Genomic DNA, 15826 nt, shown 5'->3' with positions numbered 1-15826 from the left:
ACATTCAGACCTGCTGGATTTGATGGATTCAGGCCTGGTTTAAGCAGGACAGGAGCCAGTGTTGACACAGCCCCTTGCCCTGTGCAGGGGAGCCTCCATGGCTGCATCTCCTCAGCAGATGCATCCCCTGCTCCTTGCAGCCACCCCCTGTGAGCTCTGTGGCCTTGGCAGTGGCTCCTTGGGAGTGTGACAGGCCTGGGGGTCACCAGATCATGGTGCCACACTGGGGCAGCCATCAGGACACCCCAGAATCTCTGCTGCTCACAGTGACCCCAAGATGTGTTAGAAAGTCTCTTTTCCCAGCCCAGCCGTTGAAGAAGGAGTCAGAGCTCTTCTGTTCTTGTTCTCGAGGTTGTTTATTGCTTCTTATCTATAAAATTCTTTCTCTGACCCACTGAGGTCTGTCTGTCTGGTTGGGTTGAGGCACACTGGTGTTATCTTTTATACTAAAAACTACATGTACATTATTTACCATAACTTCCCAATACCTATCACCTATGTTAGACAGTGAGCTTCTACCTTAAACCAATCCAGAAGTGCCAACATCACAGCAGAAGATGGAGGCCAAGAAGAAGGAGAAAGACTGGCCATGCCCAGATTCCTCCATTTTGCCCCCTGAACCCCCATTCTAAAAACCCCCAAAAAATCTATTTTTCACCCTGTGATCAATTCACTATCATTCTACTTAAACTCTTTTGACTTGTAATTCTTCATATAAAGGTTGGTAATTGTTTTTCCATGGGTCACAATCAGAGGCCCAGGGGTCTTGGGCTCTGTGCCAAGGTCTCTGAGCCCCCTTGGGCAGGGGCTCGAGTCCCCCAGGGCAGCCAGAGGGATTTCCTGGGTTCCAACGAGGACACAGCAGCCAGCCCTCCCTGCCTCCCCTTGCAGATGGACCCGGTGCAGAAGGCAGTGATCAGCCACACCTTCGGCGTGCCCGCCCCGCTCAAGAAGAAGCAATTCATCTCCTGCAACATCTGCCACCTGCGCTTCAACTCTGCTGTGAGTGGGGCCACACACGGGGCTGGGAGTGAGGAGGGACACGGGGCCAGCCCCTGCCAGGGGTGTCATCAAAAATGGGTCACTCTCATCCATCCCCTGGGTCACTCTCATCCAGCCCTGGGTCAGTCCCATTCATCCCCTGGGTCACTCTCACCCATCCCTGGGTCACTCTCATCCATCCCCTGGGTCACTCTCATTAATCCCTGGCTCAGTCTCATCCATCCGTGGTTCTCTCATCAATCCCTTGGGTCACTCTCATCCATCCCCTGGGTCACTCTCATCCATCCCTGGGTCACTCTCACCCATCCCTGGGTCACTCTCACCCATCCCTGGGTCAGTCCCATCCATCCCCTGGGTCACTCTCATTAATCCCTGGCTCAGTCTCATCCATCCGTGGTTCAGTCTCATCAATCCCTTGGGTCACTCTTATCCATCCCTGGGTCACTCTCACCCATCCCTGGGTCACTCTCACCCATCCCTGGGTCACTCTCATCCATCCCTGGCTCAATCTCACCCATCCCTGGCTCAATCTCATCCATCCCTGGGTCACTCTCATCCAGTCCTGGGTCAGTCCCATCCATCCCTGGGTCAGTCTCATCCATCCCCATGTTCAGTGTCATCCACCAGAGCTGCCAGTCCTTTTGGTGCCCAGCAGCACAGGAGTTCTGGGCTGCTGGAGCTGCTCCTGCCTGCAGAGGAGCCATCCCAGCCTGGCCATGTTGGATCTGCACTGCCTGGGGCTGCTGCTGCTGCTCTGCCAGCAAAAATCCCAGGTTCTGGGCTTCCTGATTTCACTCCACGGCCAAGCAGCTCAGGAAAAGCATTGCTTCCTTCATTGCTCATTGCTTCCCAGCAGCCCAGAGGTGTTGTGCCAGGAGGGTCAGTCCCACAATGTGCTCCCCACGAGCGCCCCGTGCCCCCATTCCTGCTCTGCCCATGTCCCTCCAGGTTCCCCTGGCTGGCCCAGACCCTCACAGCCCGTGGGTGTTCCAGCATGGAGGCTGTGACCTACTTTGGCTGCACCCAGCCCTGTTTTCCAGGGGCAGTTCATTGTCTTTGCTAATGAGGCACCACGCTTGGACTCGCCCTTTGCTTTCCCACGTACCAGCCCCAGCCCTTGGGAAGCCACAGGGGGAGGGATGGGGTAGGATGGTTCCCGCTGCTGAGCCCAGGAATCCTCAGCTGGCCCCCAGGAATGCTGTGCAAATTAATCTGTCCCACTAAGGGGTACAGTGTCTCATTCAGACTGGGGTTCCACTCCATAAATTGCCAAAACGGGGTTGTTTTGGGGGGACAATGCAGCATTGTCCCTGTTGGGAGGACATCAGTGTTCAGGGGAATTATTTTTGTGGCCATTTTTATCAGTTTGGTGCAGACACGAATCCATCAGAGTCACGCTTCATTATCCAGTGCTCACTGAGAGAGAGGAGCTGGGGACATGAACCATGTGTTGGACACCCCTTAGGACACACTGGGTGATGTGTCCTCCCCACCAAAAAAACCCTTTATTTCATTTTTTTACAGCAACAATTCATTGTAGGTTTCTGGAGTCATAAATTTTGCCTGACAGCTGCTTTTAGGAGTGTCTTGATGCATTTAATCAGAGCAGGGTCCTTATCTCACCAAGCAAGCAACGTGCTGATGTCTTAGAGAGTGATACCTTGGCCTCAATATGTTGGTGTCAGAGCGGGCTGGGGAGAGGAGGGGAATGACTCTGTGCTACACCCCAGTGCCAAAAACCTCTGTGCTACACCCCATTGCCAAAAACCCCTCTGTGCTACACCCCAGTGCCAAAAACCCCTCTGTGCTACACCCCAGTGTCAAAAACCCCTCTGTGCTACACCCCAGTGCCAAAAACCCCTCTGTGCTACACCCCAGTGCCAAAAACCTCTGTGCTACACCCCATTGCCAAAAAACCCCTCTGTGCTACACCCCATTGCCAAAAACCTCTGTGCTACACCCCAGTGCCAAAAACCCCTCTGTGCTACACCCCAGTGCCAAAAAACCCCTCTGCGCTACACCCCATTGCCAAAAACCCCTCTGTGCTACACCCCATTGCCAAAAACCCCTCTGTGCTACACCCCAGTGCCAAAAAACCCCTCTGTGCTACACCCCAGTGCCAAAAACCCCTCTGTGCTACACCCCAGTGCCAAAAATCCCCCCGAGCTACACCCCAGTGCCAAAAACCCCTCTGTGCTACACCCCATTGCCAAAAACCTCTGTGCTACACCCCATTGCCAAAAACCCCCTCTGTGCTACACTCCAGTGCCAAACCCCGCCTATGCTACACCCCATTGCCAAAAACCCCTCTGTGCTACACCCCACTGCTAAAACCCCCTGTGCTAAAACCCCTCTGCTAAAACCCTTGTGTGCTACACCCCACTGCTAAAACCCTTGTGTGCTACACCCCATTGCCAAAAAAAAACCCTCTGTTCTACACCCCAGTGCCAAAAAAACCCCTCTGTGCTACACCTCAGTGCCAAAACAAAACCCTTCTTTGCTACACCCCACTCCCAAGACCCCTCTGTTCTACACCCCAGTGCCAACACCCCTCTGTGCTACACCCCACTCCCAGCCCCTCTTTGGGGTCCTACCCTGGGCGTGGGTGCCACCAGGTGAGGTGGCTGCACTAGAAACCTGCCTGAGTGGCCACTCCCGGCTCTGAGCCCCTGCCCTGCCCATGTCTGTGTGTCTGTCTGTCTGTCTGTCACAGCAGTGACCCGGCCATCCCTCTCTCCCCCCAGAACCAGGCTGAAGCCCACTACAAGGGCCACAAGCACGCGCGGAGGCTGAAGGCCATCGAGGCCATGAAGAACAAGCAGAAGGTGCTGGGGGCTGCAGCAGGGACCCCTGGCCAGGACAGCACAGCCGAGCTGGCCCCCAGCCCTGTGGGCAGTGGGGAGCTGGGCAGCACAGGTACAGGGGGCTGTGGGGCTGGGGAGGCTGTGGTTGGTGCCCCCTGGGCTCCTGCAGGGGACAGGGGGTGTTTTCCCTGTGATTTGCTGTCTCTGGGAGTGAGCCCTGTCCCACACAGCCCCAGGGCTCTGCCACATGCAGGGATGGGGCTGGTGGGAGCTGTGCAGCACCAGGGTTTGGTGCTGAGCCCAGCTTGCATGCACTGGAGATAACAGCTGGAACAGGAGGGAGCTGGGGATGCATGCAAACCTCTGGGATGGTCTGGGGAATATGGGGGTGCTCTATGAAATCCAGAAAACATGTTCAAGCACAGAGAACTTTCTCTTTCTGCCCATTTCTTTCTCTTTTCCTCTTTCCCCCTCTCCTTCTCCTCCCACCAGCTGATGCCAGTAGCCCACAGGAGTCGGAGGGTGAGGGCAGCAGCCTGGGGCTGGTGCCCAGCACTGAGGAATCACCAGTGGAGCTGCCAGGCAGTGTTGCCCCTCTGGGCTCCCCACCAGCCTCCGAGCTGTCAGAGGGCACCTCAGATGCCACCAGCGTGGCCTCCTCATCCGCCCAGGCAGCTGAGGCACAGGCAGCTGAGTCAGGCAGCAGCGTCAGCTCGGCCCCTGAGAGCGAGAAAGAGGGGAAAAAGAGCAAACAGCACCTGTATTGTCCCACCTGCAAAGTGACCGTCAACTCCCTGTCCCAGCTGGAGGCTCACAACACCGGTAAGGGCATTTTTGGGGGGCAGGGGGACAGGGGGATGGGCCCCTGCCACTTCACTGGGGCTCTGAGCAAAGCCCAGCAACGCCCCATAACCAAGCAGCCTTGTAATGAAGTAGCAAGCATTAATGAGTGTTGCTGTAATTAAAAAACATTCATTAAAATTACCTGCACAGATAAGTCATGGGGCTTTACCTGGGCTGCAGCTTCTAGGGTGAATTTTCACCAGGTCAAACACTCTTATTGATCATGTCTCAATTAAGGACATTTAATCAAGTGATTTAGGCTACTTTGTTTTCCATTTAGCTTGAAGCTGTTAGCCAGGGTTTCTTCCAAACCTGGAATGATACTTCCCAAAGCAGCTTGGTGGTTTGGGCTTGTGGCCCTATGGAGAAAACCCCGGGGAATGCAATGAGCTGTGGAGCTGCACAGCCTGCAATGACTCCTGGGCTGTGTGGGGCAGCCCCTTGGGGTGGGCAGCTGTGGGAGCTGCTGAGGGTCCCCCAGGGTGGTGGCAGCCATGGTACAGGGGTCCCCAGTGGGGTCTGTGGGCCCTGCAGCTCCAGCTCCTGGCTCACCCCTTTCTCTAGAGGATGCTTAAGCTGGGCACCCCAAATTTAAACAGAAGGTCCTTTCAAAGACTGGGGAGCAATTCCTCCCACCCCACTGCCTGCTGGGGCAGCAGCAGCTGCCGTGGGCAGGGTTGGCTCAGGACACTGCTGTGGCTTAGCTGCAGACGTGTCCTTTTGCTTTTGTCAGCTCCAGTTACAAATTCAGGAGCTGATTTGGGGGAAAAAGAACAAACAAACAAACAATCAAACAAACAAACGTTTGCAGGCTGGCGCTGCTCTGTGGCTGTCACACAGCTCCTTAAAAACAGAATGAATTAGCAGGGGCTTAAATTACTTGCTCCCCATGCACCCTCGTCAGGGACAGGACGAAGCACCCTGTCCCCAGGTGTGCAGGGATCTTGGGTTCCTCCTTCCCCACCTGCTGTGACCCTGCTGAGCTATTCCTGGCTGTGCTGTGACCTTGGGCACGGCTCAGATGCTGCAGACTGTGCTAACGCCCGGGGACAGGCGACAGGCTCCAGCACACGCTGGAAATAGCAGCTTCTCCAAAGCTGCCTCGTGCAGGGGGGGTCTCTGGGAACATGAGCATCTCTGCTCTGCCTGCGACGTGCACTTGGGCAGGGTTTGGGAGGGGGTTGTGCAGCAATGGCAAAAGTTCGGGCTCCCTGTGCCCTCTGCCTGCAAGTGCTGCTGGGCACGGGTTGGTGCTGTTGGAGGGCACCTGCTGCTGGATGTTCCATGTTCCTGCTGCTGTGGCACTGGCACGGGGCTGGGTTAGCTGAGTGTCCCCTCCTGCCAGGCGCCAAGCACAAGTCGATGCTGGAAGGTCACGGCACGCAGCTGCGGCGAGGCCGGGGCAAGCTGCTCTCCCGGGCAGGGCACAAGTCCAAGCGCATCGGGAACAAGGGCAGCATCAACATCCAGAACAAGGCCTTCCACTGCCAAGTGTGCGAGATCTACGTCAACTCCGAGACCCAGCTCAAGCAGGTGACAATGCCCTGGGAGTGCCTGGGCACTGGGTGTGGATGTGGAGGGACTCAGGGTGTGGTACCTGGTGTCCCCACAGACCTGAGCCGCACAGTACCCCTGACTGTCCTGGCTCCCAGTGATGTTGCTGTTTTCCTCCCCAGCACATGAGCAGCCGGAGGCACAAAGACAGGCTGGCAGGGAAGCCACCCAAGCCCAAGTACAGCCCCTACAACAAGCTGCAGAAGAATGCTGCCCTCGCAGTGAGTATTCTCAAGGTACCTGTCTCCCTGCACAGCGCTTCGTTTGCTCACAGATCCTCGCTCCATCCTTTCAGTGAGTTATGGGAGCTGCTTCTCTTAAACCTTGGTTTCCATCACCACAGCTCAGCTTCTCCCCTCCAGGAGGGTGAGCTGTGGTGGTGGGTTTTGAGTCTATTCCTGGATAACTTGGGAGTGCTTTGGCAGCAGCATTCACTTGCGATTCCTCCACCTCTCCTGCCATCTCACGGTGTCTCCTCCTCCCTCCCTGCAGTCCAAGCTGGCTTTGCAGAAGCACCTCACCAAAACCCTGGCCACCCGTTTCCTGCCGAGCCCGCTCACCGCCGCTGCCGTCTGCGCCATGCCCGGACCCCTCGCCCTGCGACCGGCAGCTGCCACCACCCTGTTCCAAGCGCCGATCCTCGGACCAGCCCTTTTCCGAACGCCGCCGGCTCACGTCCGCCCCACGCCGGGTCCCATCGTCTTTGCACCCTACTAGAGCTGCTGACCCGGCCAGGCTCTGTGCACCGGGCTGGGCTGGGGACAGCGCTCCTCGTACCTGCTCTCCTGCCTGGTGGGAAAACGTAGTGGTAGACATCAACCCCAGCTTCTCCTTTGCTTGGAGAGGGCTCCCACTGGAGAGAGGTGCCCTGACAGAGCCTGGCCAGCCCCGCCGTGCATCCCCACCGCCCCCCCAGCCTGTGCTGGCCCCTGCTCAGCAGATGAGCCCAGGCAGTGCATGGAAGAGGACAGTGTCCAAATCAGCAGGACCATCTCATGGCCACAGCCTGCCTGTCCTTGGCCTGCTGGCTGCTTCTTCATCGCCCTCCCAGTTTCCAGGACTGGAAGGAGAGGAGCTGGCTGGTCCCTGGGAGAAGGAGCATCCCTCTGCTCCCTGCCAGCCCAGTGGGAAGGGAAGTGTGAGGGGAATCTCAGCCCAGCTCCTCCTGGGAGAAACAACCCCAGCACAAGTGGGAAGCTGGCAGTTTCTCTCTCAGCCTGGGCTGGCTGTGCCCTTGCCAGCCCCGCACCTGCCTGTGCTGGCAGGAGGTTTCTGTGCCACCCACCAGCCCCCTGTCCCAATTCCCTATGTCCCACCAGCCAAAGAGCCCCTGTGGTGGCAGGCACGGCCACACTGACCATATCCTCACTCCGAGAGCAATAGCTGACCCCAGGGCCGGTGCCTCCTCCCTCCAAAGCACACGGGCCCTGCCCTGGCCCCAGAAGCACACGATGTGGCCAAGCTGGGTCCCACTCATGCCCAGCAAGGCCAGGAGTGCCAGTGCTGGCTCCCCAAGGAGGTGACCCTGTGCTTGGCACCCGTCCTTGTCTCTGTCCCAGCGTGGGGACAGCCCTGCCCCTACCTCCCGGGAGATGCTGTGAGGCTGAGTGAATGTCCCTAAAGCACTTTCAGTTCTCCAGTGAAAGGCAACGCTGCTGCTCACCTGCTGTGCACAGCCCTCCGATCCCGTCCCAGTTAGGAGCTTCCAGGAAGTTACTGATGATTCCCAAAATCAAAGGTGTCCTCAGCAGCCTGGACAATCAGGTGGCAGGTGCACCCATAGCCTGCAGAGTGCCAGGCTCTGGAGGGACCCTGAGGCCATAGCTCTGCATTTCACTGTGCTCAGACAGCCCAAGCATGACCTGTCTGGGACTGTCACCGCGGCGCTCTGGGTGCCCAGCACGCTGCTGTACATAGAGACAGTTGCATCCCAAATGGACCTTTCTCTGGAGGAACACCCCACCCTGATCTATGCAATCCAGGGGGCAGCTCACCCGCCACACTGGCCGCCTGCGATTCCCTTTGGTGCTGCAGCTGGAGCAGTGGTGGCAGCAGAAGAACCAACATGACACTGAGCTCTGTCCTGTCCCCAGCCCAGGGTGCTGGCTCAGACCTCTGCTGTGACTCCCATTCCCTCCCAGCCCTCGGGAAGAGGCAGGCTGGTGTGTGCACCTGGGAATCCACACGCACAAGCACACATATCTGACGTCTTGGCCACAAGCAGCGCCTGGATTTCAGAAGGATTTTGCCCAGCGTGCTCCACCGATGCTCAGGATGGGGCCTGGCACGGGAAGGTGAACAGGAAGGGGCCGATGGGTGACTCAGATGGCTGAAACATATCTGCTTCCCAGGGCTGGAGCCTTGGCAAGGGCAGGAAAGCTGCAGGAAGGAGCTCACACCTGCAGGGTCCGTGGGCAGCACCAACCGTGGAGCCACCACTGCGCTCCTGCCACGGAGACAGGAGAGTGAGGGAGCCCCTGGGTGTGAATTCACCTGCTCAGAGCACCCCCTCCCCAGGGAAGGAGGAGAGTGGGAGAGAGCACCATGAGAAGAGTGAGCAGCTGTGTGTGGAGACAATGGAAAGGTCTTGCAGCAGTGGTGGGATATATGAGGGAAGCAAGGCTCCCTGCAGAAACGGCTTTGCCAGGGATAGGGAGATGGACCCACAGCCCAGGGGACACAGAGGGACCCCACATCCCAGGGGACAGGAGCCTGTGCTGGTGGGGCCCCAGGGGACAGGAGATGCTGTCCCTGTTCCCCAGTGCCAAGCAGCCCATGGCTGGCACGTCCCCAGCCACCCCTGCCCGTGTCACTGTGCCCTTCCCAGGCCCTTGGGGTCACCCCCAGTCCAGCCACCGCAGCAGGACAGTGGGTCCCCTCCTGTGCCATGAGCCCCTGGTGCTGTGCCCAGCCCCTCAGAAGTTTGGGGAGCCTGGAGCAGCTGGGCTGCAGCTTGCAGAGCCACGTGGCACCAGTGGGCCTGTTCCCCTCCATCGTTCCAAAAAGCCTGTGCTGGAGCCATGGCTGCTCCTTGCCCCTCACCAGTGGAGTCCTGACACACTCCTGTTCTTGGCACTTTAACCCTGTGAAAGCCATTCCTTCTAGTGACAGTAATACTGCAACGAGCTGCATAAGAAACCCCCGTTATGGCATCCCCCCAAATCCCCTCCTGCTCTCCAAAGCATTTACTGCCTTTGACTTAGCACATGCTGTACTAGGAGTAGGGATAGTCCATAGCGCTCGGTAACGTGTGCCCCTCTGTAAATAACCTTGGAGTGATGTGAAATTTGATTCAAAACACCAGAAAAAAAAAAACAAACCCAAAATGGAATATCCAGACTCTAGGGACTTGGCCAGTACCCTCCTGTAATGTTCATTGTATATTTTTTTGATGTACTATAACTGTTGGAAAAAAAAAAAAAGGAAAATATTTTGATAACCGAATCTCATCGCTTTATTGTGTTACTCGGTAAATAAAAGGAACAAGTATAAACACACTGGGGCTTTTCATCAGTTCTTTTCCTACATCCAGACTACCTGAAGGGACCAAGTGTTGCCAGGTAGGGCTGGGACACCTGTGCCTTGTTTTAAGGTGGTTCTGAGAAGAGGCAGCATTGTGGCAGGTGGGCAGTGAGAGCTGCCACAGCCCAAAGCATCTGAGCTGTGCAGGGTAAGTACAGTTCCAAGCTCATGGCTGAGTCTGCACTCAGGAAGAGGAGGGCTGGAATGGTGCATTTAGGCACCCTGCCCTCAGGAACAGCACGTGTCCTGCTCTAGGCATTCCCTGGGGCAGCATGTCTGGATATTCCAGTGCATAAAGGAGCAGTGGACACTGTCATGGTAAGGGACAAGCTGCCAGGGAGCAGCACAGAGCCAGCTGGGGCAGGGCAAGGAGAGCTGCTTGGCTGGAGGCAGGGCCAGCAAACAGGCCCTGCCCACATGTTGCCAGGAAATAGAAAAAGAGGGAGTTGCTCCCTCCAGATGTGGAGCTGATGCCCACGCTCCAGCCAGCCTGTGCTGTGCCTCTGTTCCACTCTCCCAGCCTACACCCGAGAGCAGAGGGGGTCATTGAGTGAATCCTGACCTTCCTGTAGCACCTCTGACAGCTGCAGGGGCTGGGCAGGGAGAGGAGTGGCTCCTGTCCCACTGCCTCTCTCATCCACCAGGACCATCCCTAGCCCTGGGATGACTGTTCCTCCTGGCCACCTGCTTCCCACAGGCTCTGTGACACCAGGCAGGACTCAGCAGGAGGAGCGTGCAAGGGAAGCAGGAAGGTGAGGAAGAGCAGGTGGCAATGGAAGGGAAGGGGAAGCAGGCTCATCCATCCATGGACCCACTGCCCTTGTTCTTGCGGCTCAGGGGAAAGGCAGACTTGCTCTGTGGCTGGGTCATCTTGCTGGCCAGGTAGATGAAGGGCTCGATCAGCGTGCGCCGGTCAGCCACGGACACCTCCCACAGCTTCACCTTCTCGCCCTTGGCCCAGTGCTGGGCTGCATCGTGGTCCACCCGCCGCTGCTCCTGCAGGTCACACTTGTTGCCCAAAACCACAATGGTGACCTGTTCCAAAAGGGTGAGAAGGGCCCCTGACGACCAAGCACGGAGCTGCAGGGCTGGCTGGCTCTGCCATGGGACCCTCTGTGGTGGGCCTGGCCCGCCACTGATTCCATGTCAAGGCCTTTTGAAACCCAATGATCTCAGCGCTCCCTTCTCCTCCTGCTAGGGTCTGTGTGTCCCAAACCAGCCCCAAAGCAGAAGGAGCCTTTGAGCACCTGTATGCTCAGAGAGCATCCCACAAGACAGCCTGTTACTGCTGGGAGTCTCCCAGATCAGGGACCCATCAGAATCTTGTGACAGGCTGGAGAAACCAAAGGTGACAACCTGCCCAAGGGGAGCAGATCCCACTCTCCCGGGGCGACTCACCTCCTTCTTGTCCTTGGACTTGTCGATCTCCTTCTTGAGCAGCTCGACACGCTTGAAGGACTCCTTGCTGTCGGTGCTGTAGACCAGCACGTAGCCGTCGGTGCAGGAGAAGCAGTGCTTGGGCAGCTCCAGCCCGTCCCGCAGCCCCCGCGTGTCGTAGAAGCGCACCTGCTCCCTCACGCCGCGGTCGGTCTCGATGGAGCCCACGTAAATGTCCTCCTGGGTCTCGATCATCTCCGAACCTGCCGGGGGTGGGCAGGGGACACGTGGGAACGCTGCCGGGGCCCTGGCACAGCGCGGCCGGGGGGTGACCAGGGACAGCCCAAAGGGATCCCCGGACCGGCACTGCCCAGGGCCCGCTACACCCGGGGGAGCCGCCGCACTCACCGACCACATGGTTCCCGTAGAGCAGCTGCTCCAGGATGGAGGTTTTCCCCACCGAGGCCTGCCCGCACACCACCACCTTGCAGCTCTTGCCCATCCCGCCCCACCGCGGCGGCCGCGGCCGAGCCTCAACGGCGGCGGCGGGGCGAACCGGCGGCACCACAGCGCCCCCCTGTGGGCGGGCGGACCGCGGGACCCGGCGCTGCCCTGCGGCGGGAGTGGCGCGGGCTGTGTAAGCCCCGTCCACCCCCGGTGGAGTTCCGCCTCCCTCCCGGTACCGGCCCCTCCCGATGCCGCCGCCTCGCTCCTCCGCCGGCGCCCCCTGCCGGTCGAGCCCCGCCCCGCTCTACCGGCGGAGATCCCGCCCGTTCCGGCCCTCGCCCCGCCCCGCCCCGCCCCGGTCCGGCCCAGCCCCGCGCGGTAAGATGGCGGCGGCGGCGGCTGAGGCCGAGTGCGATGTGGTCATGGCGGCGCCCGACGGGCCCGGCGAGACCGACAGCGACGAGGAGGCGCGCAGGTAGAGCGGCGGCCCGGGCGGGGAAAGGGCGGCCCCTGTCCCTGCCGGTGGGCGGGCCGCGGCCCGGCCAGGCTGCAGTGCCGCAGGGCCCGGGGCCGCGGTGCTCGGCAGGGCCGGGAGCGCGCCCGGGGACTGCGGTCGGTGCCGGCCCGAGCGGACCCCGCGGGCACAGCCCTGTGTGCAGGGCCGGCCGGGAGCGGCGGGGCTCCGCAGCGGGGCCCGGCGGGCCGTGACAGCCGCGGGCCGCACGCGGCGGGGCCCGGGAGCCGCCGCCGGGTTTGCGGTGCGGTGCCGGTGTGTCCCGGTGAGCTCCCGGGATTAGAGCAGCCACCCGTTACCGGGGTGTGCCAGCAATGCGGTTCACACCCCGTGTCCCGAGGCCACACGCCCGCACCGGTGTCGGGGAGCGCGTCCTCCCCCTCGCTCAGGGGGAAAGGATTAAACTCGTGGGAAGGGGAGGCTCCAAACTCCTGAGCCCTTTGCTGCTCCATCACCGCATTCCCCCGGCTCTGCTCCGTTTGAAATCTGTGGGTTCCGCTCCGTCCTGCCTTGCTGCGGATAACGGGAACGATGCAGAACGCTGCTCCATCATCCCGGAGCTCCCGGTTTGTCCGTGCCGTGCCCTGAGGAGCTGCCAGTGTCACCTGAGGCAGGGCGAGGTGGGATCCCCACCTTTCCCACTCGTTTTCACCTCAGGAGTGACTGAGCTGTGAATCTCTGTCCTGGAAACTCTGCTGGTTTTCCACAGTGGCAGGTGCCTGGGTTATACCCCTGGAAGGAAAGAACTGTTCCTGGAGGAGCTGAGGTGTTTGCTCTGGAAGATGATTCAGTGGAATGAAGAAGAGGAAACAAAACCAAAAGTGGCCTCTGAGGAATGGTGGTTTCAGGCTCCCGTTGATGGCTCGAGGGATTCTGTGGAATTGAGGCCCGAGGAGCAGCTCCCTGGGGAGATCCTGCTGAGCAGGAGAGGAGGAGCTGCTGAGGAGGCACTTGGGGCTGGCAGAGCACGGGCATCGCCCAGCCTGTGGGGCTGGGACAGGCCTGTGTGGGCACAGCACTCCCAGGCTGTGGGAGCACAGCACTCCTGCCCTTGGGCAAGCAAAATGTGCTGTTTGAAATGGTGGAAATTCACAGGTAAAACCCTGGCTGAAGGCACAGGTGTCTGCAGGTAGTGACCTTCAGCTCCTTTCTTCCTTCCTGAGGCCGTGCTCTGCACTGCTTTCATTAGGTGCTTTCACAAGGTTTCCTTTTCGTGTTCTTTTGGGAATGTTGCACCTTTCCTTGCTGAAATGGATCCTTATGGGCAGGAGCTGATTCCTTGGTGTTGCCCTGGGGGAGCCAGCCCTGCACACCCCGATTTCTTTGCAGTTCTGTGCATTGACCTCTTCCCTACCCCTGCCCTTTGTGTTTCACTGTGGTAGCTCAGTTGCTCTTGTGAAAATCAGAGCAATAATTGCTGTACTGGGGAGTGGAGTTGCAGCCTCAGGACGTGTCAGGTGTTTGTGAAACATCCCAGGCCAGGTAAGAGCTGGGTGAGCTCTACGTGGGACACACTGATTTGGTGCAGCCTTTAGGATGTATCTGCCCTCACATCCATAAAAATCAGCAAAAATAAATGAAAACCTTTTCAGAATCCTTATGATAACTCAGCAACGAGGGTTCCAGGTTCTGTTGTTTCCATTTAGGGATCACAGTATGGCAGAATATGGATACTTTGCTCAAGGACTCACCTTTGTCCAAATGCACAATTCTGTTCCCTGTGGCTTAATAAAACTGGAAAGTTAGAAAACAAGCAAAAGGGGAGATCTGCATTTCAGAATGGCTGTAACTAATGCCCTGAAGCAGCTGCAGACATGCCAAAGGGCTCCCAGGGCGTCCAGGGCACAGGAATGGAGTGTGGTCACAGGATAATTATTGTCTGCTGCTGCCTCATGGATTGTTGGGGTCCTGGCAGAAAGTGTTGATGTAATTGTGTTAATTTTATCCGTTGGTGCACCAGTGCTGAGCAGCTGATGAGCAGGACTGGGCCACCCCTAAAAACTCACTTGTTTCTTCATTAATTTTAAAGGTTTCTCACCCATGGGAACAGTTTTTCCCTGCTCCCAGCTGCTTTGTGAGCTTGGGCCTCTGGAGCTTTGCCAGGGAGAATTTCCTTGTCATCTTCCTGGCACCTCTGGGTTCTCGCTCCCGTGCATGCTCCAGGCTGGATCTTTCTCCTCTCCTTCAGCACTGGAGCATATGGAAGCTTTGTTTTCTTAAAAAAACCTCCAGCTGTCAGGAAAATACTGCTAGGAAATTGCAGAGCCCCTGCTGCAGGCTTGGGATGTGTTGGTGCCTCTGTGGGGGCATCCACATTTCCCACAGCAAAGGGATGAGCACGGAGCGACCCACAGGGTCCTGGAGCTTCTGGGCCTGGCCAGGCTGTGGGTCACTGGTCTGCAGGTGTTACCTGGAGCTTGGCAGGTGGTGGTGAGCACCAAGAGGCTTTTCCAGTGCATCTCAGTGAGGCTCCTCCAGAATAGATGTAATTTCTGGCCAATTTTGGGGCAGCACTGGCAGGAGGGGGTGGATCATCTGAGGGGCACCAGGTCATTCTGGGATAAGCTGGAAATGACTTTCCTATTCCTGTTCTGCCTGTAGATGGACACTTGGACTTCCCAGGTGACAAACCAGCCCATTTTACTCATCTGGAATTATTTTATGATCTCCTGATCATACCAGAAGCAGCAGAAGGTACTCAAGTAATTATTTGCTTCCCTGTGCATCTGCAGAGTATTTGAATATCTAAGTTAGGCAGTTGATTTATCCAGGATAAGGTGATCCATACCTACAGTTTCACCCTATTTCCTTAACATGAAATGTGCTTTTTTGAGATAAATCATAATGTACATGTAGTTGTTTTCCCATGGAATTCTTAAACTGATTGGCTTCCTTCATTCCAAAGGAATTTCAAAAAAAAAGCTTCCTTCAAAAAAAAGCAGTCTCAGGCTGATTCTAGACCCTTCCATGGGTTTTCACAGGAGTTACACTGTGGCCCTGCCAGGCAGGATGGGGCCATTGCTGGGAATTAGGTTAATTCAGAGCTCTGGGAATTACATAACAGCACAATTAAAGCTGGGGCTCGGCTGCTCTTCTCACTCGTGGCTGCAGGGAAGGTTTGGGTCAATCCTTGGATTTCTTGGGGCGTATTTTGGTTCTTGTGGCTCTTTTGGCCTTCTGAGTTTACCCTCAGTTACGAGGAACCTTCTGAGGGTTTGAGCACCTTGTGGGTTCAGGTTCAGCTCTGCTCTTGAGAGGCTCAAGGCAGCCCTTTGTTACTTTTCCATGGGTGAATCCTTGGCCCATCCTTGTGGAGATTTGTGTGTCCACACTTGGGTTTCTGAGCTGGGGGCTGTGAGTCTCTGCCACAATGTCTGTGCATTGGGGGGAGCTGATGTGCCAGGAATCAGCTCTGCTCTGCCCAGCAGGGCACAGAGCCTGTCACACAGCAGTGTGTGTGACCACTGCCCTGTCCAGTGCCCACACACCCTCTGGGGGAAACATCTTTTCCTAAAATCCAACCCAACCCTCCCTCACCCAGCTCCAGCCATTCCCTGGGGTCACCAGAGAAAAGAGCTCAGTGCTTGCCCCTCTGCAGCCCCTCGTGAGGAAGTTGTAAATATATATATTCCTTTATATGTAATATGTAATATATTCCTATATATGTAAATATATATTCCTTTATTTCTATATATGCCTAAATCCTCTCTCAGTGTCAAACCTCACCTGAGGACAGGTCTCTGAAGTGCTGTGTATCTTTCTG

At 57.4% G+C, this 15826-nt stretch overlaps 3 protein-coding genes across 7 annotated transcripts in view; 2 read left to right on the top strand and 1 right to left on the bottom strand.

The window, feature by feature from the left end:
- Nucleotides 1-9700, top strand: part of ZNF385C (zinc finger protein 385C) — a 69083-nt gene extending 59383 nt beyond the window's left edge. For 3 of the 4 annotated variants that reach the window (XM_036398755.1, XM_036398758.2, XM_036398757.2), the window contains exons 3-8: nt 892-1002; nt 3747-3918; nt 4299-4628; nt 5995-6182; nt 6326-6439; nt 6696-9700. In XM_036398755.1, the coding sequence (XP_036254648.1) occupies nt 892-1002; nt 3747-3918; nt 4299-4628; nt 5995-6182; nt 6326-6439; nt 6696-6920 (1140 nt within the window). In that variant the 3' untranslated portion in view covers nt 6921-9700. The remainder of the gene's footprint in view (nt 1-891; nt 1003-3746; nt 3919-4298; nt 4629-5994; nt 6183-6325; nt 6440-6695) is intronic. The other variant, XM_036398754.1, reaches the window with a different exon arrangement.
- Nucleotides 9634-11800, bottom strand: NKIRAS2 (NFKB inhibitor interacting Ras like 2). 2 transcript variants are annotated; one of them, XM_036398760.2, is made up of 4 exons: nt 11511-11800; nt 11288-11365; nt 11124-11190; nt 10555-10760 (listed from the first exon to the last, which is right to left on the bottom strand). In XM_036398760.2, the coding sequence occupies exons 1-4, from the start codon at nt 11602-11604 to the stop codon at nt 10664-10666; spliced, it is 336 nt and encodes a 111-aa protein (XP_036254653.1). In that variant the 5' UTR covers nt 11605-11800; the 3' UTR covers nt 10555-10663. The 2 variants fall into 2 exon arrangements, with proteins under 2 accessions (XP_036254652.1, XP_036254653.1); XM_036398759.2 differs by having other exon boundaries at nt 9634-10760; nt 11124-11365; nt 11511-11717.
- Nucleotides 11783-15826, top strand: part of DNAJC7 (DnaJ heat shock protein family (Hsp40) member C7) — a 22635-nt gene continuing 18591 nt past the window's right edge. Inside the window, exon 1 of the mRNA XM_036399118.2 lies at nt 11783-12024. Within this exon, the coding sequence (XP_036255011.2) occupies nt 11798-12024 (227 nt within the window). The 5' untranslated portion in view covers nt 11783-11797. The remainder of the gene's footprint in view (nt 12025-15826) is intronic.

Source organism: Molothrus ater, chromosome 27 (assembly GCF_012460135.2).
Source record: "Molothrus ater isolate BHLD 08-10-18 breed brown headed cowbird chromosome 27, BPBGC_Mater_1.1, whole genome shotgun sequence".
NCBI lineage: Eukaryota > Metazoa > Chordata > Aves > Passeriformes > Icteridae > Molothrus > Molothrus ater.
This window is presented reverse-complemented; position numbering and strand designations above follow the sequence as displayed.

Coding starts and splice junctions, on each gene's coding strand:
- NKIRAS2 (XM_036398759.2), bottom strand. CDS start 11,604: ATGGGCAAGAGCTGCAAGGTGGTGGTGTGCGGGCAGGCCTCGGTGGGG. Junction 11,366..11,510: donor CTACGGGAACCATGTGGTCG/GTGAGTGCGGCG, acceptor CACCCCCGGCAG/GTTCGGAGATGATCGAGACC. Junction 10,761..11,123: donor AGTCCAAGGACAAGAAGGAG/GTGAGTCGCCCC, acceptor CTTTTGGAACAG/GTCACCATTGTGGTTTTGGG.